Genomic DNA, 26,557 nt, shown 5'->3' on the forward strand with positions numbered 1-26,557 from the left:
TGGTGACATCCAGATGACCTCCATGTCACATTCCCAGTCCTTCTCCAGACAGCAGACAGACCCAGACATCACAGAGTGGGACAAACCAAGCAGTACACAGTAACAAAGGCAACAGTAATCCTCAAGCTGGTATATTAAATATTGTTGTCCATGTGGCACTCAGATACATAACATTCAGACATTAATGACCCACTAGAATAAGTTCTGCAGGCTGCCATTCATTCAGCAAAGAAACCTTGCTCCAAATGATATTTGGATACACTAGAGGCTGAAGGACACAAAGCAGGCCACACTGAAGCCTTCAGTTCGTAAGTGTTGCTATGGCATCAGTCCATCAGTGTGATCTGTAAACAGTCTGGTGAAATTATACTCATGAACTCATGCCAAACAGCCTGTCCATGAAGCGAGTCACAAGTCAATAGTTGCTTTACTCTTGAAGCGTCGACTTGGCCTCTCTGCAGTCTTCACCTTGAAGTGGTTACCATGCACGGTGAACAGAAATCCCTCCACCTTCACTGTGAACACACTGTTCTGCTTGGGGATGTCTGGAACAGAAAATAAGGGTGTCATGGGACAAGGAACAGTGTGTGAAATGCAGGGCAGGGTCTCTTTCAACAAAGCTCTAACCTCTATACAACTCCTGTGATCTACATAAACTTGAAAGTCCAAGACAGAACTGGTCCAAAGTTTAACACATTGTCACAACACAATCAATAGTCCAGTTTCTACGTTGATTGTATTCAAACATTCACATTACATATAATTCTCCACGTCAGCATATGTTTAACAGAAGGTCCAGTACACAGATACCTTTGACTCTGTTGTCAGCTGTTACGATCAGGAACATGTTGCGAGATTCCTTAAGCACTATCCCAGTTGTACCCACATAGGATGCACACTTTGACCTTTGAACTGTAATAATGCAACCATGGAGGTCAGCTTTCATAAACTTCATGGTAGCTGTCACATGGTTCTTTTCATTCAAACTGCGAAGGAAGAAATGCATTATAAGGCCACATTACATTAATTATACGATTTCATCCAATTTTGTTTTCAGATAATTTTCCTATTTTATTTGTGTTGACGAATTGTTCAAGGCATATAAATGAACTACATTGTATTGACAGATGTGATTCACATGAAGCATCAATGTTTGGTTGGGCTGTATGTGGTGGATTTCATCAAGTAAAGTAAGGTGTGAGGTGGAATGTTTGTTAATGAGGCAGGTGGGGATGAAAATTGAATAATTTATCATTGTGTAAGTAGTAGTTCAGGGTTTTACCTTGACCTACAAAACTAGGGATCCAGAGAACCCCCATGTTACTAATTTCAAGGGTCCTGTAAAGTAATGAAATGGTGTTGTGTACTGTACAAAGATTTTATAATTACTTTGTTTACAGGAATTTTATATTCCTTGTCAAGAATGTGGTACAAAGATATGTCTTGTTTGTCCCTCAGAACACAATATATCTTTTTCTGCTTCCATTCTATACATTTGTGCGTACTGGAGGCACATTGCTGCATCGCGTAAAACTCTGGTAGTTGAAAAGAGAATGTCAGCTTAGAGAAAAGTAAGCAGCATCATGGCCACATTCCAGCCAGGACCAGACCACGTTCTACATACAATCAACCAGGCTGGCTTCACCCAGCCAGCTCGGGACGCACACAGATCCAGGCAGTTTTAAAAAGGGTGGTGGACACTATGGCCGAGTCACGAAATGAACAAAGACACCAAGTTCAGGAGCTGGATCAACCAGTACATATTTTAGTATTCCTACTCAGCGGCCATCAAGACCAACAAATTCTCAAATGTAATGATGTGATGAAACCAGTAATGATGATGGTTATTGAAGAAAAGGTATAGACTACAGATTGCTCATAAAAGTTGACTTGATTTCCATATCCATAAAAGCTCTAATCAGTGAATGAATACATACACATAACTTGAAAATAGCATCCAACACCTCAAAACCTTCCCATGAGGTCACTGGTGAAGTAAACATGATGGCCTTAGATCAAAAGTTTGATGTCGGATAAAAATCTTAATGTCTTAAGTTTATGGGTGGGGGTGTTAATGGCCCTGCAAGTTTTCCATCCAACAAAATCAATTTATCTGATTTCTCAATGCTTTATAATAGTAACTAAAGTAAGCAAACACTATCATTCTATTTTCATCCATATGCTGTTGGTTGTCTATAAATACATCCAGTCTTTCTTCAAGGTAGGGTTTTGTCATCACAAGCAATAGTCCATCCAGTGCAGTGTGTAATGTTTAAGGCCACACTGTTTTAATTTTATGTTTCACATATTTATTCCAGCTTTTCCACACATACGGTCAGTCAAAATAAAAATAAATAGTTATGTCAATCATTTATTTATTTATTTATATGAAAGTCATTCTGCCCTTGAGTTAAATCTGCAGCTGGTTTCTTGAATCCCTGATAGTGATGTAGACATGGAATTTATATATAACATTATATTTTGTAAAGAGGGTCCATACTGCAAGCGAAAGACATAATAAAAATGAGCATTTCTTGTTAATGCCAGTCCAATAACCAAATCCAACCGCTGTAGACACTTTGCTTCTTATATTCTTCCTCAGCTTACACCACTCACACAAAAACAACCTGTCACGCCCGCTGGCACATGCTCACACACTTTTTCACAACACAAGATTTTCCCAGCAGCCCCACTTCCGACATGCGCAGTGGGACTAGCTTAGCAGACGATATATCAACATTTAATACATTTTCTTTTTCTATTTTTCTTCATTACTTGCAAGCAGAGAAGTCAGTGTCAAACATTGTTCATAAAAATCTGTAGAGATATTAATGTTTTCAAATATATTTAAGGACTGTATAACTTATATTTAAAAGAATACAATGTACACAGGCATGTGAAAGGCAATCTCAGGGGTAGACTTCACTCCTGCCTTGGGGATTATTCTGCCCCATACTATCACTCGCATGCATCTTTTAAACTAGCACAAAGTCACCATCCATCAATTTGAAGACGTCCAGTTTGCAACACCCTCAAAAGCTGAACCCCAGACGCTCCTCTTTTTGTCATTGCGTTAGCAAGTTGTTGATGACCAGGAATCCACTTGACAGAGGTCACTTCCTTGTTTTGTAGAGACTGCTGAATTGTGGCAATATCCAGTCTCAAACGCTTGTCATCAACAAGACTGTTTGAATGTACAGCCTCCACCACACTTCTGTTATCAACAAACGCATGAATGTTAAACATGCCTGTCATGCCTGTCATTTCTTCAATGAGTTTTCTTAAATAGAATGCATCTTCAAGTCCTTCCTGCAAACTCAGTGTCTCTGCATGTATTGTAGATCTCACTACTCTTTTTATCTTGCCAGCATGCCATGCCAAAGGACAGCAGCAGTTATTCCCCCCAACAAGGAAAATCACATGTGCTCCAACACTACTCACACCATTACATAAATTGTGAAAACCACAAGTTTCCAACTAAAATAATTCCCAATGTACGGAAAGTAAATCTTTGCTTCAGAGTCTTTCAATTCCCGAATCACTTTTACAGCCCTCAATAGATCATCCACAATTCCACTCTTAAACTTTGTGCTGAGTTCAGTCATTTCGAACGCAAGGTCAGGCCTAGAACCTTGTACAAGCCAGTTGAGCTTTCCAACAAGACTTCTGAGCCTGGTATGTTCATGAGGACTGAGAGGTTCATGTTTCTGTGTCTTCCTTTGTAATGAAATGTTTCCTATCTCCAACTCGTCCAAATACTCTTGTTGATCTACCATGATTCCAACAGGATCTTGTGTGATTTGAAAACCCACATATCTAAACTGTCCTGTTTCTATTTTTCCTGCTAAGAATTGCACCTGAAGCTTCATAATCACATTAGCCTCAAAATACATCTGTCCACAATGTAAAAAGTCATCAACATGACTAACAATCATACCGATAAGACAACCATGGTCTTGCATATGAAACAAAGCAGGGTCAAGTGAAGATTGCACACACTTCAGTTGCAATAATTAATCTCGGACACTTTTGTAGAATTGCCTGGCTGCATCATTCAAACCATATAAACAATGCTTCAACTTCCATATGATTCCATTATTTTTCATTTCAGCTTCCTGATGTGGAATGATGAACACATCTCTATCAAATAATTTGCCTTGTAGAAATGCAGACTTAATGTCAGTGGTTTTTACAGTCCATTTGTGATAAGCTGCCAAAGCTAAAAACACTTTCAATGCACTCTTTCCTATTGGAGAATCTCTCTCTATTTCCACATCTTCCTCAAAACCTCTGGCTACGAGTCTGGCCGATCCAATGAGTCATAATTTTGTCAATTACTTCACTAGGTGTTTTTCTTTGAATAAACACAGAAATGGTAAGTCTTGACCACTTCTTCCAATCCATTGCAACTGTTTCATTGCACTGTGATGCCATTGGCAGGGCTGCAGCAGGTCTGGCAGGTGTTCTCGTATAAGCTTTGCACATCTGACAATTTCCATAAATTTTGCTGATTGTGTCCTTGAATTCATCTCGCCTCATTCCTGCATCTTTCATTAGAGCAACAAGTTTCCTTTCCGGTGGGTGGGTGAACTCTATGTAACTTGAGAATTACCTTGTAACGCTCATCATCTTCCATCTTGTGTAACAATACACCATTAACTTCTTCAACAGGCATTTTTTCATACTTGTCTATGGAAATGCAGTAATGTCCTGATGATGTGTAATTTAAACTAACTTCTTCACCAAGGATTTCTGCTGAGTCATGTTCCAAGTCTAATTTGACACATGCTTCCTTCATTGACCTTAAGGAAAGTAAAAGCGGAATTCTCACATTATTTCCTTCCATAAATGCTGGTAAGTCATAGCTACCTTGTGACTTGAGTTTTTCACCTCCACCGAACATAAACATTTTCACACCTTCACATCTCTATCCTTCTTGTACAGCGAGTCCAAATACCCTTCCAACCACATTCTGCCACATACTGTACTCGAACATGCACTGTCCAATATCGCACAACATCTTGCATCATTGCCTAACTGTGCCATGTTATCTTTAATGTTTCCTGTAAACAAAATGACCTGTTCAACAGTTTCTTCATTTTCACTTCCACCTTCAACATAGTGAACTTTAGACATATTTTCCCAACTGTGAGGACACTGTGCAATTAAATGCCTGAAAGACCCACAGGCCAAACATGTCAAAGTTTTCCCATTGGTGCCAACTGGATTCATGTTACGCTCTGGCTGTCTCAATCCTCTCCAGCCTTGTCTTCAATCCCGAAAGCCACGTGCTCTGCCATACATGTAACTTCGACCCCGACCTCTGACAGAACTTGTATACTGATTGGCAAAAGCTTCCTCATTGTCATGATTAATGATGTCTGAGGATTCAACTTTAATTGACTGCATACCATTTCCTCAATCACAAGAATGTTGTCCAAGACATTTCTTCAAAGATAATTTGGCCTGTTGATATAATGTGGCTTTGTTTGTGTAGTCCATACCTGTCATCACTAACATTTTTTCTTCTTTGGTAATTTTTAGCGCATTTGAGAAGCTTGAATGCTAAGATTTCCTGTGGCAGACTCATTCTTTTCTTTAATATCTTATTATATTTTTGATCAAATTTGGAGATATATTCATTGATTGATTGCCCCACTTCCCTAAAAAAATCTTCAAAATCTTCAAATTTTTCAAGACTATCAACAAGATCATCTTTTCCAAGCTGAGTGTTAAAGAAAGCTATCAGAGTTTCAAAACCATTTTCGTTTTTCAAATCTTCAAGAGGAATGTTATCAAATACTTTCTCTCGTGTACCACATTCATTTTCTGGGAGTGATAAAGCTAATACTATTCCTTGTTTCATTTTCTCATTTCAGCTCCTGTATGTATCTCTCATAACTTTTCCCTATGCAGAGTTCGGGGGGATTCAGTTTCGCTGCCATTCTATCTTCTAATCAACAAAATGTCAACACTCCAAAATTTCCAGTTTTCGATCTCTCCAAACACACTTTTATCTCACTGCATCAATCACAAAAATTACTTGTTTGTTGAAATACACTCACAAATGTGTGAGCAAAAGTGATATTTACGTCTGGGAATTATCAATCCTTTCAGCAACCACGCTCTGCTACCATTGTTAATGCCAGTCCAATAACCAAAACCAACCGCTGTAGACACTTTGCTTCTTATATTCTTCCTCAGCTTACACCACTCACACAAAAACAACCTGTCACGCTGGCCGGCACATGCTCACACACTTTTTCACAACACAAGATTTTCCCAGCAGCCCCACTTCCGACATGCGCAGTGGGACAAGCTTAGCAGATGATATATCAACATTTCTGATTAAATGCAATCTTTTTATACTTACCTGACGCTACACAGTGCTTTAGCTTCCCTACCTTATACAAACAGACAGTACTGGAACGAAAAGTCAGTTTAAACAGGGTACAGCCCTTGCTTCAGCATCCACGAGTTATTCCCCTTGGTCCCTACTCCTCATATTCTTCACTGGATGACATCAGATGTAGGGTACACAGTGGTGCCAACAGTAAGGGAGGAGGAGGAGGAAGCACAACAAAACGGTCCGGCAGAAAATCAAGGGAGAGGCTCACGGAACAGCAGGCAAGGGGATAAGATGTAGGTCAAGCTCTTTGAAGAGAGAACATTGCTTGACAGAGGGAAAAGGCAAGGTCTGGCTCAAAAAGAGGGGGGAAAATGGGACCAAAACTTTACTAGGTATCAACATAACAGTACCCAGCAACCCAAGAGGAACAGCACAAGGGATGGTCCTACCTTGGCATCAGATGTAATTCCCATAGCAGAGGAAGAAGGGGACCTGACAGGTCTGAGCGCAGAAATGGCTGGAGAAACCGCTGAAGGGGACGCAGTTGAAGACGACCCCTGGACGTCAGATCCCGAGCTGAGGTCAACAGCCCAAGAAGGCTCTGCCACTGGCGGAGATAGAGAGGTTGAGAGAGGCTCTCCTGACCCCGGATTGGATCGCCGCAAACCGATCCGGAGGAACCTGTATCTAGGAGAGATCTGCCAGAAAGAGACCACCTAAGAAATGGCGAGAAGGAATCAGATCCGATTTCTCCATGTTGATCATCCAACCCAACCGATGGAGAAGGCAAAGCGTAAAATCGTGCTGAAGATTCAGGGTCTGATGGATCCTGTGACCGAGGATGCAGTCGTCGAGGTAGGCTCCAAACTGAATCCCTCTGCGGTGAAGGAACGCAATGATGGGATGGGTTATACATATGAATAACCATGACATGGAGACATGGAAATGCCAAATGGGAGCACTTTCCACTGAAAGTGCTGGCCCCGGAAGATGAAGCGGAGGAAACGATGATGTGTTTGCCTGAATGGCAACGTGCAGGTAGGCATCCTGGAGATCCAGACTGATGAGGTAGTTCATTGGTTGAAGGAGGTGGCACAGAGACCGGATGGAGATCATCTGGAAATGTGGTGAAGGCGCGAGATAATTGAGGTTGAATAGCGCCAGATTGTGGATCATTCGTAGTTTGGACGAACCATTCTTGGGCACCAGGAAGACTTGGCGGAAAATGGCAAAGGGTGTTGCCAGTTGTCAGGCGTCCACTGGTCCCTGCCGGGTAAGCGTCCAAGTTGGGGGGCTTGGTAGGTCCAATCTTTTCTGTGGGACTGTCATTAGGGCCAAAAAGAAGAGGTCTTGCTCTCCAAACTAGTTCTCTTCCCAACGTATGATTTTCGCAGCTGAGAGAGCTGAGAAGAAATCAGATGTTCCATGTTACTAAGGAGACAAAACTGTTGTTGATTAGTATCACAACACTGGGCCTCCTTGGCAACAGTAAGGATATCGCTGTTGAAGAGAGCTGACCTAGACCATCAATTGCGTCTTGAACGACGGATCCCAGGAGGACTGCCTGAGCAAGGCGTCTAGTGATGGTGACGGTGATGGATCCAAGGCAGTATTGTACCTAAGTGGACATGTGTACAAGTTGATGCTGTTACCAATCCAAGACAGAAAGGACCTGGTCATTAGCCTCAGATGGATTCTTGTCTAAGCAGTCGTGTATGGCCGAGTTGGCGGAAGCCACTGCCGACAGTCGATAAAGAGAGTGACGGAGAGCGGTGTCCATTCTTCAAAGTTGAGAATCTGTCATCGGAATTGAGGTACTGGGTTGAGAAGAACCGACGAGCATCGAAACGTCCGAACAGGAGGGTGGACGTTGGAAAATTCCATAGAGTGGAAAGGATAGTGTTCCTTCCGAAATCTCGGAACTTAAATCAATGGTGGACAGGTAGTGTCATAAAAGCAGTGTTCAATGACCTGTCCACATCAGCTACCTACTGGTCACATGGGAGGAGAACTTCTCCAGACTCCAAAACTCTGTGCTCCACTTGGGCGGAGTGAGAGACTTTGTTATAGTCTGGTACAAAATGCTGCTCATCATCCGAATGGCCAGATGACGAAGCACACTGAGTAGGCGATGATCGGCGAGATGAAAAAGCGTACAGCGACCTATGAAGCTGGCGACATTCCGGCGAACTCTGGCGACGGTCTGGCGATAGCTGATGACGATTAGGCGATAGCTGACAATCCGGGAAGCACTGGGGACAGTTCGATGAAATGAGGCAACAGTCTGGCGCCGGCTTGTGACGATCTGTTCCATATACGCGCCTGTGCATTAGGGCAGACAGAGAAGAGTGTTAGGAATAGGGGGATAGCTCGTTGATGCTGAGACACAGGCGGTAGTCTGTTTAAACTGTCTCTTCCTTCGAATACTGTCTGTTTGTATAAGGTAGGGAAGCTAAAGCACTGTGTAGCGTCAGGTAAGGTAAAACATAAATATTTTTATGTTTAATTTATTTCTTATCAAACAGCTTTACAATAAGGGTGGCAGGCATGTGAAACGAAAAATAAACTTCATTTGATAAACTTTCTTAAAAAGCAGGACAAAACATGAGAATGCATGACAACAGAGGCCACTAAACTCAGGAATTCAACATTTTTAGAATTAAGTTTGGGGGGGTAGCAAGTATGTCTCAAATTTTATGGAATTACGTTTTTGGTCCGACATCGAACTTTTGAACTGGTCCCTTAGGCTAGGCTAAATTACAGGTCAAAGATTTCAGTAAGGTAATGTGGCTTAAGGCTGCAGTAAGCATTATTCCAGCTATATTACAGCAGACTAAATAATTGAGTCCAGACCAGGCAAACAAGTGACTGGAAGCATGACCCATGCAATCTGTCGATGATGACCCACACACAATCAGGCAAGCCACAGAGTCAACCATATAGTGCCCATTTTATGTCTCATCATACAAGCATGAGGGATATATGGTCTGCACTGGGATCCTCCCCAGTGGAAAGATATGAGACTCTACCAAATACACCACCATGTTGTCAGGGTCACAAGATTACTCACTGCTGGAAGTCTATGAGGTCTTTCACGTAGCTTGTCCACAGGATATGCAGGGGGAGATAATCCTCATACCTGTGGGAAGCATGTATTCACAATATCAGAATCTCACTGGCTCTTTACAGAAAATACAATTCTATTTTTGTTGTTGACCTGATATTAAGATCTAAATCAATGTGGTGTTTCAAGAGAAATATCCACAACACATGTTTCCATCTCAGAAATAACAACACACCTGATAACAAGTATCTTATCTGCATCAACCCTTCATAAAGGTACCCGCATCTCTACTGATAAATTGAACATTTGAAGAAGTCCTTCATTGACAGTTCAGCTTCTTAAATGCTACTTAGGGATAATTAATTTCAAAGAAAAGGGTGAAAAGCTCTCATTGATCAGTGTTAGTAAGCAGTATAGTCATAGGGCCTGGCGGCACATGATTATAAATAACTTGCTGGCACCTACAATAATTGTGAAAACACGAAACACCCATATCTATTTTACATCTTGTTACATCTTACTTACTGGACCTACTAATGTTGCTGTAACTGGCATTCATGTCAGAAGTCGAGCAACAGGTTCTACTAGGGGTGGCTGAAAAGAGGGAGCCTAAAGATGAAGGCGTATTATACACCCACAGTTTGCATGTATTAAGTGCTGTACTTTCCATGCATACAGGCTTCATTTGAACCAAATACGCAACAAGGCAGCATATTTGTGCAGACATCAAAGTGACGAGGTATTCTCTGTTGATCAAAATCGACACAAAATTGAAAATTGTATATTTATTAGTTATCCTATCTCACGATATGCATTTCTTCCTTCTTTTCCGATCAAGGTGTGCAAACAATTTCTAAAGCAGGTTTCCAACTTCAAATAAAAACACTTCACCCCAACATATCCCAGTAATCACCTTGGTCACCACTTAAATCCAATGCGAGCTGATCACATGACAACCCCAGCATAATCATTCTCTTTCCAAGAGCGTACTGGCTGGTGTAACTGTGATGCGGGGATGGTTGGGTGGGCGTTTAGCATTTGAGACAGGATAAGTATATAAATAAACAATTTCTAGTAAAAGGTTCAAATTTTCATTTAAGAATTGACCTTCACTTTGTGTGAGTTCATTGGAGTATGAACCTTCATAGAGTGAGAGCCAAACTGTATGAACGTCGGAGCTTGCGACGACGTTCATACAATGTTTGGCCCTCACTCTATGAAGGTTCATACTCCAATGAACTCACACAAAGTGAAGGTCAATTCTTATAATTTTTTTATCACAATTTCTTACCTCAAAAGATGTAGGCCTAGATCTAAACACAATTTTATTTAGTACATGTGACTTCATGTTTAAACTGACAGCCATACAACAACCAGCTATATCGCGGAGTAAAATAGTTCCTCAAAAAGAGAGGTGACATGGGCGTATGGATGCACAACTTGCTCTCCAGAAACATCTTACCCAGCACATGTGTTCAAATCATATCCTCATTAGATGAGAAAGGTCTGTAAAGAACTACCTCAGTAAGTCAGTCACAATGACAGCACGTCGTAATACATTTACATCAAGTACAAGACGTCAAAATGGCCGACACGATAAACGTGACGGGAGAGATTTCCTAAATTGTTGATGAACCTTTGGCGGTTACATGTGTTAGTCATCATTGATCAACTGGCCGATCATTGAAAGGTGAATAAAGATGCGTCAAACAGACACAAAGGTAAATTCATAGATTGCTGGAGACGGTCAATGTCAGCCTAGGCACGGATCGAGTCGATACTACGATAGTTTAGATGTGCATTTCTTCGTTTGTTCATTAGGATGGGCCGTAGCATGGATATTCGTGAACAATCATGCAGTCACGCTCTCTGACATTTCTCAAAGTATACTGAAACGCTGTGACCAAGAATAAAGGTTCTAAATGATCAGAAAGAACGTTTATGCATGTTTTCGTGCTAGGGAATTCCCAGGGGTTTCCCCAGGAATGTGGAAGTAGTCCGTCAGTGTTTACGTCATTTCAAGAACACGGTCTCGTGAAAAACGTATGAACGTCAAATTGTGTCGTTCATACACTTATGAACGTCAATTTCGCTGTCATGTGACCGACCTCTCGTCCAATGGAAAAGCCGTATATCGTGTAAACTTCAAATTAAAAAATTATATGCATTTATCCCATGGTTTGAGCGCAGATACCCTAGCCTGTAAACAGACCTCATCCGTGAAACATACACAAGGAAGCTGGTTTTAAACTATGATCTAATCCAATGATTGTTACAATGTTTAGTGTCATAATAGACAGACTCGTGTATGGGTTGCTTCTAAAACCCTAGGCCAGATACAACATGATATCGAGTAACTCATGTGTTTTGTGGTTTTGATCAGGATGTCAATCTATTGAACAGCCACGCAGCTTTGAACTAGGGGAAGCTTATCCAGCCACGACTTTCACAAACCCGTTTACGAGGGGGAGTGGATTACCCCTTCTCCGGCCAGTATGCTCTATAAGACAGTCCTCACTCAAAATGGTTTGATGGACCAGCTTGGCATCTCTTGATGCTTTGTCAAAGTCATCAATCACTACCGTAGAGTGAATGAGCTCAGAACAAGGGAACAATCAACCATACCCCTTTGGGTCTTCGATCCAAGGTGATAGAAAAGAGAAGATAATGCTAGAGTCTTCATGTGGTCAGGTGACCAGTTCGTGTTCGGACCATTGTTTCTACTGGTGACCACAGTGACGACTGCGATGTGTTGGGGTGAGGTGTTATTGTTTGAAGCTAGAAACTTGTTTTAGGATTGTTTCCACAAAATGAAGAAGAAAGAAATGCATAGTGAGTTTTAAAATTTGTCTACTGGACTGTTATCAAGTATCTCCAGCTGAAAGGGCCAACTCAAACAACCATCCATGTGGAATGGGGTCAACTTTAGGGGATAATACTCTTTCCTTTGCCACTGTTTAGAAGTGGACAGCATTGTTTGCAGAAGTTTGTGGACCTTGGAGAGGTTTATGTTGCAAAATAATTAGCAACCGCCTCCATCAACGCAGTCCATCATAGTTCGGCTCAGAACTTTTCAGTCACCCCCTGAATTTTTCTGAAATATTGACAGTCTCCTTTCTATTATGATACATACCCTGTAACCAATCACTACCATAGCTTTGTTTTAAGTCTTCTACAAACAGTTTAATGCTTAAAAATAGCTGTCCAATCACATTGCTCCTACAAGCAAGAGGAATTCAGTGCAAGGTTAGAGACAGGAGTGATGGTAGTTGTGACATCACTTCTGAAATGAAGCTATGGTGGCTAAAAAGTCCAGGGTATTTATCAAAATAAAATGGAGATGTTATACGAAGTCAAAGTTGCCATTTACTGTCCTCTTCTTTTACTTACCTTTGTTGATCCTTCTTGATGTCAAACAGCTTGAGTCTCTTCCTGTCCTTGTTTGACAGTCCCTTCTTACCAACACAAGCGTCCTTCACCTTCTTCCTTTTCCTGGCATCCAGGAACTCAACCCTGTGGCTGATGTCACCCTCCCCCTGCTGCAGTCTGCGCACTGGTAGGTGCTTCTCCAGGAACGCGGTCACAAAGCCTTGCTTCTTGATTGGCTGGAGTGAAAAGATTAAATGCAACAAGTTACCATGTGTTATACATGCAGAACATAATATCACATTAAGCCTGGTACTCATAATCATTTTAGGTGTCGACCATTATAAAATCTTAATTGTCCTTTTCAAATAACGATGCATAGGTGTAACAATTGTTATAAAGCATGTGGAAAAATTCGCATTTTCAGTGATCAATCCATTTGCCCTGAATACCTAACATGCTTTATATATACTGATTATTTATTTAATACTTCATTTGGCCTAATAACTGTACAAAGTATGGGTATTTTGAAAACAACACAGATCATTGTTAATTATTGTATTGAATTCAGTTGTCATATGTACAAGAGTCAAATCTGAAATATAGATATGATAGGCACAAACTGTCCTCAACAGAACATAATCTTTTCTACCTTCAGTCCTAATTCATGTCCATGGATCTTGACTGACAAAGGGAGCTGACTGTATAGAGTATCTGCAACAACAACATGTTGGACAAATAGTGAACCCACCAATACATGTATACGAGCATGTCCATCAACATGACGTAATATACACCAATTTTATATTATTTCTTTGTGTAGGAGTTCTGGTCGGTAGATCTAGCTAAATAAACACCAGTATACGAATAGGACTACCGGTGGTGGCTTTAGTTTCCATTGTAGGTCTTTGGTCTATTTCAGACATCACGAGTTACATAATTTCCTTTTATCAAGCGAATTGTGGTTCAGAATATATCGACAGCTTCGCTCTCTAAGCCAATGCTAGGTTTTCAACTTTGAAGGAACGAATGATCAGCAGGGACCATATCTATGTTTTTGTTCTCGATGTAACTACCTCCACGTGACGTAAGTACCACCTAGACATTAGAAATAATAAACTGATACTGTTAATACCTTAAAAAGAGCTTCTTTGGTCAATTATAATTATTATCTGGCACATATTTCAGATATCACTATTTCAATTTTAAGAACATTGACTGCTCCTTAAACATGGCGGCGCCCGTGAAACACATGTCCAAATATTTTGTTCAAGGTGAATATTAACATGAAATAGGTTAAATCTAAGTGCGATTACAGAATATTGTGTGTCCCATGGGCCCATTAAATCTTAGACTGTGCCATTATCAATTTGTATTATGTTGCAAACACTCGGCGACCCGTACCCACGAATATTCGTTGTCGTACCCAACGAAAATGGCTAACCCGTACCTGAACCTCTCGTCAGACTCGTACCTGTTTTGGAGCATTCGTACTTTATTTACTTTATCGAGCTGACCTTTACGATGTCCGAAACCGGGTTGCTTTAACCAGTATAGACTGTAAAAGCGACAAAATATATGTTTCTAATAGGGCTGGGACGGGTAACTCGGGTCGGGTGGGTCCTGAGTAGGACCCGGGTACCCACAGCACTACCTGGGCCCGTGGTTAGTCAGGTGACATATTGTTTACTGACAAAAACTCACTAGAGCTCAGTGGTTACACTACAAGTCGCTAATGTTCCCATTTCTTTATGATGATGCACACATTCCTTTTGACTTGTATATGTTTGAGTAAAGATAAAGCTTATGTGTGTATCACCTGATGTAAGGTCTCTGCCTATGTGTGTATCACTTGATGTAAGGTCTCTCTGCCTATGTGTATCACCTGATGTAAGGTCTCTCTGCCTACGTGTGTATCACCTGATGTAAGGTCTCTCTGCCTACGTGTGTATCACCTGATGTAAGGTCTCTCTGCATACGTGTGTATCACCTGATGTAAGGTCTCTCTGCCTACGTGTGTATCACCTGATGTAAGGTCTCTCTGCATACGTGTGTATCACCTGATGTAAGGTCTCTCTGCCTATGTGTGTATCACCTGATGTAAGGTCTCTCTGCCTATGTGTGTATCACCTGATGTAAGGTCTCTCTGCCTACGTGTGTATCACCTGATGTAAGGTCTCTCTGCCTATGTGTATCACCTGATGTAAGGTCTCTCTGCCTACGTGTGTATCACCTGATGTAAGGTCTCTCTGCCTATGTGTATCACCTGATGTAAGGTCTCTCTGCCTATGTGTGTATCACCTGATGTAAGGTCTCTCTGCCTACGTGTGTATCACCTGATGTAAGGTCTCTCTGCCTATGTGTGTATCACCTGATGTAAGGTCTCTCAGCCTATGTGTGTATCACCTGTCGTAAGGTCTCTCTGCCTATGTGTGTATCACCTGATGTAAGGTCTCTCTGCCTACGTGTGTATCACCTGATGTAAGGACTCTCTGCCTATGTGTATCACCTGATGTAAGGTCTCTCTGCCTACGTGTGTATCACCTGATGTAAGGTCTCTCTGCATACGTGTGTATCACCTGATGTAAGGTCTCTCTGCCTATGTGTATCACCTCATGTAAGGTCTCTCTGCCTATGTGTGTATCACCTGATGTAAGGTCTCTCTGCCTATGTGTGTATCACCTGATCTAAGGTCTCTCTACCTATGTGTATCACCTGATGTAAGGTCTCTCTGCCTATGTGTGTATCACTTGATGTAAGGTCTCTCTGCCTACGTGTGTATCACCTGATGTAAGGTCTCTCTGCCTATGTGTATCACCTGATGTAAGGTCTCTCTGCCTATGTGTGTATCACCTGATGTAAGGTCTCTCTGCCTATGTGTGTATTACTTGATGTAAGGTCTCTCAGCCTATGCTTGATCACCTGATGTTAGGTCTCTCTGCCTATGTGTGTATCACCTGATGTAAGGTCTCTCTGCATACGTGTGTATCACTTGATGGAAGATCTCTCTGCCTATGTGTGTATCACCTGATGTAAGGTCTCTCTGCCTATGTGTGTATCACCTGATGTAAGGTCTCTCTGCCTATGTGTATCACCTGATGTAAGGTCTCTCTGCCTATGTGTGTATCACCTGATGTAAGGTCTCTCTGCCTATGTGTGTATCACCTGATGTAAGGTCTCTCTGCCTATGTGTATCACCTGATGTAAGGTCTCTCCCTATGTGTATCACCTGATGTAAGGTCTCTCTGCCTATGTGTGTATCACCTGATGTAAGGTCTCTCTGCATACGTGTGTATCACTTGATGGAAGATCTCTCTGCCTATGTGTGTATCACCTGATGTAAGGTCTCTCTGCCTATGTGTGTATCACCTGATGTAAGGTCTCTCTGCCTATGTGTATCACCTGATGTAAGGTCTCTCTGCCTATGTGTGTATCACCTGATGTAAGGTCTCTCTGCCTATGTGTGTATCACCTGATGTAAGGTCTCTCTGCCTATGTGTATCACCTGATGTAAGGTCTCTCTGCCTATGTGTGTATCACCTGATGTAAGGTCTCTCTGCCTACGAGTGTATCACCTGATGTAAGGTCTCTCTGCCTATGTGTGTATCACCTGATGTAAGGTCTCTCTGCCTATGTGTGTATCACCTGATGTAAGGTCTCTCTGCCTATGTGTGTATCACTTGATGGAAGATCTCAGCCTATGGGTGTCACATGGTGTTAGGTGCCTGCCTATGGGTGTATCACATGGTGCCAGGTTCCTGTCTATGGGTGTATCACATGGTGCCAGGTTCCTGTCTATGGGTCTATCACATGGTGCTAGGTACCTGTCTGTGGGTGTATCACATGGTGCCAGGTTCCTGTCAGTGGGTGTATCACATGGTGCTAGGTACCTGTCTATGGGTATATCACATGGTGCTAGGTTCCTGCCTATGGATGTATCACATGGTGCCTGGTTCCTATCTATTGGTGTATCACATGGTGCCAGGTTCCTGTCTGTGGGTATATCACATGGTGGCAGGTTCCTGTCTATGGGTATATCATATGGTGCCAGGTTCCTTTCTACTGGTGTATCACATGGTGGCAGGTTCCTGTCTGTGGGTGTATCACATGGTGGCAGGTTCCTGTTTGTGGGTGTATCACATGGTGCCAGGTTCCTGTCTATGGGTGTATCACATGGTGGCAGGTTCCTGTCTATTGGTGTATCACATGGTGTTAGGTTCCTTTCTATGGGTGTATCACATGTTGGCAGGTTCCTGTCTATGGGTGTATCACATGTTGGCAGGTTCCTGTCTATTGGTGTATCACATGGAGGCAGGTTCCTGTCTATTGGTGTATCACATGTTGGCAAGTTCCTGTCTGTGGGTGTATCACATGGTGACAGGTTCCTGTCTATGGGTGTATCACATGGTGTTAGGTGCCTTCCTATGGGTGTAACACATGGTGTTAGGCTTCTGTCTATGGGTGTATCACATGGTGGCAGGTTCCTGTCTACTGGTTTATCACATGGTGTTAGGTTCATGTCTATGGATGTATCACATGGTGCCAGGTTCCTGTCAATGGATGTATCACATGGTGGCAGGTTCCTGTCAATGGGTGTATCACATGGTGCCAGGTTCCTGTCTACTGGTGTATCACATGGTGTTAAGCTCTTGTCTATGGGTGTATCACATGGCGGCAGGTTCCTGTCTATTGGTGTATCACTGTGGCAGGTTCCTGTCTATTGGTATATCACATGGTGTTAGGTGCCTGCCTATGGGTGTATCACATGGTGGCAGGTTCCTGTCTACTGGTTTATCACATGGTGTTAGGTTCATGTCTATGGATGTATCACATGGTGCCAGGTTCCTGTCAATGGATGTATCACATGGTGGCAGGTTCCTGTCAATGGGTGTATCACATGGTGCCAGGTTCCTGTCTACTGGTGTATCACATGGTGTTAAGCTCTTGTCTATGGGTGTATCACATGGCGGCAGGTTCCTGTCTATTGGTGTATCACTGTGGCAGGTTCCTGTCTATGGGTGTATCACATGGTGTTAGGTGCCTGCCTATGGGTGTATCACATGGTGTTAGGCTTCTGTCTATTGGTGTATCACATGTTGGCAGGTTCCTGTCTATTGGTGTATCACATGGAGGCAGGTTCCTGTCTGTGGATGTATCACATGGTGACAGGTTCCTGTCTATGGGTGTATCACATGGTGCCAGGTTCCTGTCTACTGGTGTATCACATGGTGTTAAGCTCTTGTCTATGGGTGTATCACATGTTGGCAGGTTCCTGTCTATTGGTGTATCACATGGAGGCAGGTTCCTGTCTGTGGATGTATCACATGGTGACAGGTTCCTGTCTATGGGTGTATCACATGGTGACAGGTTCCTGTCTATGGGTGTATCACATGGAGGCAGGTTCCTGTCTATGGGTATATCACATGGTGTTAGGTGCCTGCCTATGGGTGTATCACATGGTGACAGGTTGCTGTCTATGGGTGTATCACATGGTGTTAGGTTTCTGTCTATGGGTTTATCACATGGAGGCAGGTTCCTGTCTATGGGTATATCACATGGTGTTAGGTGCCTGCCTATGGGTGTATCACATGGTGTTAGGTTTCTGTCTATTGGTGTATCACATGGTGGCAGGTTCCAGTCTATTGGTGTATCACATGGTGTTAGGTTCCTGTCTATGGGTGTATCACATGGTGCCAGGTTCCTGTCTGTGGGTGTGTCACATGGTGCCAGGTTTCTGTCAATGGATGTATCACATGGTGGCAGGTTCCTGTCCATAGGTGTATCACATGGTGCTAGGTTCCTGTCTGTGGGTGTATCACATGGTGCAAGGTTCCTTTCTACTGGTGTATCACATGGTGTTAAGCTCCCGTCTATTGGTGTATCACATGGTGTTAGGCTCCTGTCTATGGGTGTATCATATGGTGCTAGGTTCCTGTCTATGGGGGGGGGGGCACGGGTGGCCCAGTCGTCTAAGGCGCCGCGATTCGCTGTGCAGAGTTGCGTCCCTTGGGCATGCCAGAAACCTATGATTGTGGTTTCGAATCCCAGTTCGCCCCATTTATGTTTCTAGGTTTGTCAGCACCATACCTGTGCTCGTGGGTTTCACCGAAGTGGTAAACATCTAAAACCTGCATCACTTCGGGCTTTCCTCCCACATTAAGCTGACACACCGCGATATAACTGGAATAATGTTCAAAGCGGCGTTAAACCCAACTCACTCACTCCTGTCTACGGGTGTATCACATGGTGCCAGGCTCCTGTCTATGGGTGTATCACATGGTGCCAGGCTCCTGTCTATGGGTGTATCACATGGTGCCAGGCTCCTGTCTATAGGTGTATCACATGGTGCCAGGCTCCTGTCTATGGGTGTATCACATGGTGCCAGGCTCCTGTCTATTGGTGTATCACATGGTGGCAGGTTCCTGTCTATGGGTGTATCACATGGTGTTAGGCTCCTGTCTACTGGTGTATCACATGGTGTTAAGCTCTTGTCTATGGGTGTATCACATGGCGGCAGGTTCCTGTCTATTGGTGTATCACATGTTGGCAGGTTCCTGTCTATTGGTATATCACATGGTGTTAGGTGCCTGCCTATGGGTGTATCACATGGTGTTAGGTGCCTGCCTATGGGTGTATCACATGGTGTTAGGCTTCTGTCTATGGGTGTATCACATGTTGGCAGGTTCCTGTCTATTGGTGTATCACATGGAGGCAGGTTCCTGTCTGTGGGTGTATCACATGGTGACAGGTTCCTGTCTATGGGTATATCACATGGTGCTAGGTGCCTGTCTATGGGTATATCACATGGTGCTAGGTTCCTGTCTATGGGTGTATCACATGGTGCCAGGTTCCTGTCTATTGGTGTATCACATGGTGCCAGGTTCCTGTCTGTGGGTATATCACATGGTGGCAGGTTCCTGTCTATGGATATATCATATGGTGCCAGGTTCCTTTCTACTGGTGTATCACATGGTGGCAGGTTCCTGTCTGTGGGTGTATCACATGGTGGCAGGTTCCTGTTTGTGGGTGTATCACATGGTGCCAGGTTCCTGTCTGTGGGTGTATTACATGTTGCTAGATACCTGCCTATGGGTGTATCAGATGGTGCCAGGTTCCTGTCTATGGGTGTATCAGATGGCGGCAGGTTCCTGTCTATTGGTGTATCACATGTTGGCAGGTTCCTGTCTATTGGTGTATCACATGGTGGCAGGTTCCTGTCTATTGGTGTATCACATGGAGGCAGGTTCCTGTCTATTGGTGTATCACATGTTGGCAGGTTCCTGTCTGTGGGTGTAACACATGGTGACAGGTTCCTGTCCAGGGTATATCACATGGTGTTAGGTGCCTGCCTATGGGTGTATCACATGGTGTTAGGTGCCTTCCTATGGGTGTAACACATGGTGTTAGGCTTCTGTCTATGGGTGTATCACATGGTGGCAGGTTCCTGTCTATTGGTGTATCACATGGTGTTAGGTTCCTGTCTATGGGTGTATCACATGTTGGCAGGTTCCTGTCTATTGGTGTATCACATGTTGGCAGGTTCCTGTCTATTGGTGTATCACATGGAGGCAGGTTCCTGTCTGTGGGTGTATCACATGGTGACAGGTTCCTGTCTATGGGTGTATCACATGGTGACAGGTTCCTGTCTATGGGTGTATCACATGGAGGCAGGTTCCCGTCTATGGGTATATCACATGGTGTTAGGTGCCTGCCTATGGGTGTATCACATGGAGGCAGGTTCCTGTCTATGGGTATATCACATGGTGTTAGGTGCCTGCCTATGGGTGTATCACATGGTGACAGGTTCCTGTCTATGGGTGTATCACATGGTGTTAGGTTTCTGTCTATGGGTTTATCACATGGAGGCAGGTTCCTGTCTATGGGTATATCACATGGTGTTAGGTGCCTGCCTATGGGTGTATCACATGGTGTTAGGTGCCTGCCTATGGGTGTATCACATGGTGTTAGGCTTCTGTCTATGGGTGTATCACATGTTGACAGGTTCCTGTCTATGGGTGTATCACATGGTGACAGGTTCCCGTCTATGGGTTTATCACATGGAGGCAGGTTCCTGTCTATGGGTATATCACATGGTGTTAGGTGCCTGCCTATGGGTGTATCACATGGTGTTAGGTTTCTGTCTATGGGTGTATCACATGGTGGCAGGTTCCAGTCTATTGGTGTATCACATGGTGTTAGGTTCCTGTCTATGGGTGTATCACATGGTGCCAGGTTCCTGTCTGTGGGTGTATCACATGGTGCCAGGTTCCTGTCTATGGGTTTATCACATGGAGGCAGGTTCCTGTCTATGGGTATATCACATGGTGTTAGGTGCCTGCCTATGGGTGTATCACATGGTGTTAGGTTTCTGTCTATGGGTGTATCACATGGTGGCAGGTTCCAGTCTATTGGTGTATCACATGGTGTTAGGTTCCTGTCTATGGGTGTATCACATGGTGCCAGGTTCCTGTCTGTGGGTGTATCACATGGTGCCAGGTTTCTGTCAATGGATGTATCACATGGTGGCAGGTTCCTGTCCATAGGTGTATCACATGGTGCTAGGTTCCTGTCTGTGGGTGTATCACATGGTGTTAAGCTCCTGTCTATGGGTGTATCACATGGTGTTAGGCTCCTGTCTATGGGTGTATCATATGGTGCTAGGTTCCTGTCTATGGGGGGGGGCACGGGTGGCCCAGTCATCTAAGGCGCCGCGATTCGCTGTGCAGAGTTGCGTCCCTTGGGCATGCCAGAAACCTATGATTGTGGTTTCGAATCCCGGTTCGCCCCATTTATGTTTCTAGGTTTGTCAGCACCATACCTGTGCTCGTGGGTTTCACCGAAGTGGTAAACATCTAAAACCTGCATCACTTCGGGCTTTCCTCCCACATTAAGCTGACACACCACGATATAACTGGAATAATGTTCAAAGCGGCGTTAAACCCAACTCACTCACTCCTGTCTACGGGTGTATCACATGGTGCCAGGCTCCTGTCTATGGGTGTATCACATGGTGCCAGGCTCCTGTCTATTGGTGTATCACATGGTGGCAGGTTCCTGTCTATGGCTGTATCACATGGTGATAGGTTCCTGTCTGTGGGTGTATCACATGGTGGCAGGTTCCTGTCTATGGGTGTATCACATGGTGGCAGGTTCCTGTCTATGGCTGTATCACATGGTGCTAGGTTCCTGTCTGTGGGTGTATCACATGGTGCAAGGTTCCTGTCTACTGGTGTATCACATGGTGTTAAGCTCCTGTCTATGGGTGTATCACATGGTGTTAGGCTCCTGTCTATGGGTGTATCACATGGTGCTAGGTTCCTGTCTATGGGTGTATCACATGGTGTTAAGCTCCTGTCTATGGGTGTATCACATGGTGCTAGGTTCCTGTCTATGGGTGTATCACATGGTGTTAAGCTCCTGTCTATTGGTGTATCACATGGTGGCAGGTTCCTGTCTATGGCTGTATCACATGGTGCTAGGTTCCTGTCTGTGGGTGTATCACATGGTGCTAGGTTCCTGTCTATGGGTGTGTCACATGGTGTTAAGCTCCTGTCTATGGGTGTATCACATGGTGTTAGGTGCCTTCCTATGGGTGTATCACATGGTGCTAGGTTCCTGTCTATGGGTGTAACACATGGTGTTAGGCTCCTGTCTATGGGTGTATCACATGGTGGCAGGTTCCTGTCTATTGGTGTATCACATGGTGGCAGGTTCCTGTCTATGGCTGTATCACATGGTGCTAGGTTCCTGTTTAAGCGTGTATCATTATATGTTTTTGTTTTCTACATGAGTATTTCAGGTTGTAGAGGAGCCTCTTGGCGTCGGACATCATCTAGGTGGCTATTAACCACAAAGACCTTGTTAGAAGATGCCTCAGCCAAGGAGACAGGGAGCTTTAATGAAAACATCCTGGAGCATATATGCTGTCCGCTGTCTAAGAAACCTCTGAGGTAGGTATACTGCAAAGCTACTTATCATGCTTATAAGAAGTTTTCTTTTAAAAAAAATTAATCGTTGAAGATGTTACTATGTATCCAGTTGCTGTGGATACGTCTCTAATGGGTAATTCTCTCTGTTCCAGGTATGACAGAGGAAACTGTCAACTTGTCTGTGATGATATCGGTGTCGCCTACCCAATAGTCAATGGCATCCCAAACCTTATTCCAGCAGACGCCCGCATGATAAAGACCGACAAGCCACTACAACCAGACAGTCAGCCTGTGTGAGCCAGGCTCCCTATGTAGTCATGTGTCATCACCAGTCTTGTTCATCTATCAACATTTGTTGGCCAAGAGTTCTTGAATTGTTGTCAACATATGTGGTATAAATACTTCCTTAGAACCATCTATGTCACAGTGTCAAAAAGTCTAACTCAGACAAGACAGTTATGTAAGTTTTGTAGTTTGAGATTCCAGCAGCCAGTCTGATGCTATACTGTACTAGCATAAATATCTACAACAGCAACCAATCACTTCCAACGCCTGTCTGTGTTGCTCTGACATCTGTGGAAGTCGCCTCATCAGTATAGAGAGTGATAGTGCTTTGGTCTAGCATATCACTGATGAAGGAAGGTCTCTCCGAAGCCTTTTGGAACACTTTCACTCTTTGTGCATGTTATGGTAGTAACAGTGTGGGTTGTCATGGACTACATTAGATATTGAATGATACTAATTAGTATTCCATACACCTATGACCTCATTGTCATGAATAATTATTTATTGGTTACCTCCTTTAGACGTAAGAATTATTTTATTTAAATCAAGGCTCACACCGGCTTTGAAAAGGCCTCGAATGTAGACGTAAGACTGTAGACGTTGGCCTTAAAGAGGCCTCGACTGTAGACGTTGGTCTTAAAGAGGCCTTAAATGTAGACGTTGGCCTTAAAGAGGCCTTAAATGCAAAATTAGCTTGAAAAGGGCCATAAACAGTCAACGTCAAGTCTATATTTCAATTTTGCTTTTTAATTAATATGTTTCACATATCCAAGGGAAAAAACATTGTTACCTGCTTGACTGCTTAGAATGTGAAATATCAATAAACATTTCTTTTTGTTTGTTGAATCTAATCGGTTCAAGTATTATCAAGCTCTGTTTTGTTTAAGGTCATTAAACCTGTTAAAAAAATGTTGCGCTTTTCATTATTAGGGCCTTAATTCTGTGTGCAAGAGTCTTAAAAAGACTTTAAAATTGCTGACTTAAATGAACTGTATGAACCATGTTAATATACTCACTAAATGTGTATGCACTATATTCTAAGCATGTACATTTAAATAGGAATTGCATATCAAATGTAACATATCTTTTAATTTGTACACATATTCTGGGTTAGTGACTGAAAAAAAGTAATAAATGTTTTCCCTCCTATAACGACATGTTTTCATCTGGTGACTTAGCTATACCAAGAGTGTTTGTGTTTGTGTTTGTGTGTTGTTGGCTGAAGGTAGATCCAAAGTGTTTGTAAACACCTGGAGTATTCTCTTTGTGGCCAGACTAGGTGGACCTTCACACATGATTACAATCAACATCACCCCCACCTGGAGGCATTGCCAGCATTTCTTGTCATGTCTCACAACTGACATGAATTCAAAAGTAAATTATCTTCATACAAGCTGGCACATGCAGAACTAGCTACAAAGGGCTCATTATTCCTTTGGCATATTAGTTTCAACACATGAATATAATATGGTCTCTGGTCAAATATAACAAAAAATTTAAAATGCGATTTCAAAGTGTTTCAGTGTATGTTACAGGGAATATGTCTAATCTCTAAAATATATAGGGAATATATTTTATGTCTGATTCACTCAGGGAGTATACATAATCCTTTAACTTTTCAGTTTGTTTGTTAGTTTGTTTGTTGTTTAACGCCGCACTCAGCAATATTCCAGCTATATGACAATGGTCTGTAAATAATCGAGTCTGGACCAAACAATCCATTGATTGACATCATGAACATCAATCAATTCAATTGGGATCGATGACATGCATCAACCAAGTCGGCAAGCCTCACGAATCCTCATAAATTTCACTTTTGAGCTAACTGGGCAGACGTTAAAATGGGTTGCAGTGTTTGATGCGCTGTGCAATTTCAACGATCATGACCATCGGGCCAACTCCAAGTCTGCCTGGTTCTGCCTCAGCTTGTGGAATACATTGGCTTTTTGCTGTCTTCTCATCCATTTGATTACCATATCAACAACTTATGTCACCTTAGTAACAACACAGAAGATGCCTTCAGTTGTTTACTCAGAGGATTATTTGACAGGCATTTATTGTTTGGAATAGGGCCAAGGATGTTAGTAATGTTACCGTGTTACCGATTGTTATTGTTATTTTAATTACTCACAATGTGAAAATCAAAGGTCGTTTCACACATTCAAAAATTGTATGCTATGTTGTTATTTTAGTAGGATTAACAGAAATAGCAGAAACAGATAAACATAGATTAACGCGACTAACATATCAGCCAATGAAAACAGTTGGTTTAGCCCAAACCCCCAAATAGGTTTGATTTGGGAGCAGATTATGGTGTGTGTGATTTCAGCACTTTCACTTGGATATTTAAATATTTTCTACGAATATTATAAATTTTTCTTGCTCGGAAATTAATGTATTTAGGAAAGTTGACAATCGCAATCCTTTTTTTCACTTTTCTTGCCCCTGAATCATATTCCACATTCCAAAAAGAAGTGTTTTAAAAAACTCAAAGGATTTGCTTGACTTTTTGCAATCTCAGAAAAGAACCAAGTTCCATTCTGTCAAAACATTTGATTTTTCAACTTTGCACACAACTATCCCACATGACAACTTAAGGGAAAACTTCATTCCTTGATCCATAGGGCTTTTGTTACAAAACGTGGTGAACACATACAGTTACATATCTTTATTCAGAGGTTCAGGACAATTCAGACTTTTCAATCTGAAGTTCACTGAGAAAACAATATGTGAAATGCTGGACTTCCTCATTGATAACATCTATGTAAAATTTGGGGGTAAGACATTTAGCCAAGAAGTAGGCATCCTCATGGGCACCAATTGTGCTCCCCTTCTTGCGGATCTCTTTCTTTATGCATATGAATCAGAATTTCTGTTCGGATTGGCAAAGTCAAAACAAGGTAATTTGGCCAAGAAGTTTAACCTAAGTTTCAGGTATATCGATGATCTGATATCGTTCAATAACAAGCAAATAGCCAAATCCCTTCCACCGATTTACCCACCTGAACTAGAAATAAAGGAGACCAGTTCCATATTTAGATCTATGCATAAAAATTCAAAGTGACAAGAAACTCTCCACAAGCCTGTATAGCAAGAGGGATGAGTTCAACTTTCCAATAGTCAGGGGGCCACGGGTGGCCCAGTCGTCTTAGGTTTCGAATCCTGGTTCGCCCCGATTATGTTTGTAGGTATGTCAGCACCATACCCGTGCTCGTTGGTTTCACCGAAGGTGTAAACGTCTGAGAACTGCATCACTTCGAGCTTTCCTCTCACATTAAGCTGACACGCCGTGATAAATCTGGAATACTGTTAAAAGCAGCGTTAAACCAAACTCACTCACTCACTCACTCCAATAGTCAGCTTCCCCTTCATGTCAAGCAATATTCCAACAGCTCCAGCCTTTGGTGTTTACATTTAACAACTTTTGAGATACAATTGAGCATGCTCTTTCTACCAAGACTCTTGCTCAGAAGTTGTTTGATCAAGGTTACAACATTCAAGGCCTCAGTAAAGCTTTCAAAAGTTTTTTATGGTAGACATGTGGAGGATGTTTCCAAATTTGAC

At 42.7% G+C, this 26,557-nt stretch overlaps 2 protein-coding genes across 2 annotated transcripts; one reads left to right on the plus strand and one right to left on the minus strand.

Annotated features, from left to right (window-relative positions):
- Positions 1–115: 115 nt before the first annotated feature.
- On the minus strand, positions 116–13,819 carry LOC124113335 (ribonuclease P protein subunit p29-like). Its single transcript, XM_046473616.2, has 6 exons — positions 13,657–13,819; positions 13,432–13,493; positions 12,804–13,018; positions 9,420–9,488; positions 811–986; positions 116–545 (listed from the first exon to the last, which is right to left on the minus strand). The coding sequence occupies exons 1-6, from the start codon at positions 13,703–13,705 to the stop codon at positions 409–411; spliced, it is 708 nt and encodes a 235-aa protein (XP_046329572.1). The 5' UTR covers positions 13,706–13,819; the 3' UTR covers positions 116–408.
- Positions 13,820–14,001: 182 nt separating this feature from the next.
- LOC124113336 (protein preY, mitochondrial-like) lies at positions 14,002–24,145 on the plus strand. Its single transcript, XM_046473617.2, has 3 exons — positions 14,002–14,053; positions 22,579–22,729; positions 22,861–24,145. Exons 1-3 carry the CDS (start codon positions 14,011–14,013, stop codon positions 23,003–23,005), a joined length of 339 nt encoding a protein of 112 aa, XP_046329573.2. The 5' UTR covers positions 14,002–14,010; the 3' UTR covers positions 23,006–24,145.
- The last annotated feature ends 2,412 nt before the right edge of the window (positions 24,146–26,557 follow it).

Source organism: Haliotis rufescens, unplaced genomic scaffold (assembly GCF_023055435.1).
Source record: "Haliotis rufescens isolate VD_foot unplaced genomic scaffold, xgHalRufe1.0.p SCAF_19, whole genome shotgun sequence".
Lineage (NCBI taxonomy): Eukaryota > Metazoa > Mollusca > Gastropoda > Lepetellida > Haliotidae > Haliotis > Haliotis rufescens.

Excerpts from the sequence above, each read along its gene's own strand:
- LOC124113335 (XM_046473616.2), bottom strand. The coding sequence starts at position 13,705 with ATGTCTGAAATAGACCAAAGACCTACAATGGAAACTAAAGCCACCACC. Across the intron at positions 9,489-12,803 it reads ATCAAGAAGGATCAACAAAG|GTATGAGGATTATCTCCCCC; the intron begins GTAAGTAAAAGA and ends TGCTTCCCACAG. Across the intron at positions 546-810 it reads AGCTGACAACAGAGTCAAAG|ACATCCCCAAGCAGAACAGT; the intron begins GTATCTGTGTAC and ends TTTCTGTTCCAG.
- LOC124113336 (XM_046473617.2), top strand. The coding sequence starts at position 14,011 with ATGGCGGCGCCCGTGAAACACATGTCCAAATATTTTGTTCAAG. Across the intron at positions 14,054-22,578 it reads GTCCAAATATTTTGTTCAAG|GTTGTAGAGGAGCCTCTTGG; the intron begins GTGAATATTAAC and ends TGAGTATTTCAG. Across the intron at positions 22,730-22,860 it reads CTGTCTAAGAAACCTCTGAG|GTATGACAGAGGAAACTGTC; the intron begins GTAGGTATACTG and ends TCTCTGTTCCAG.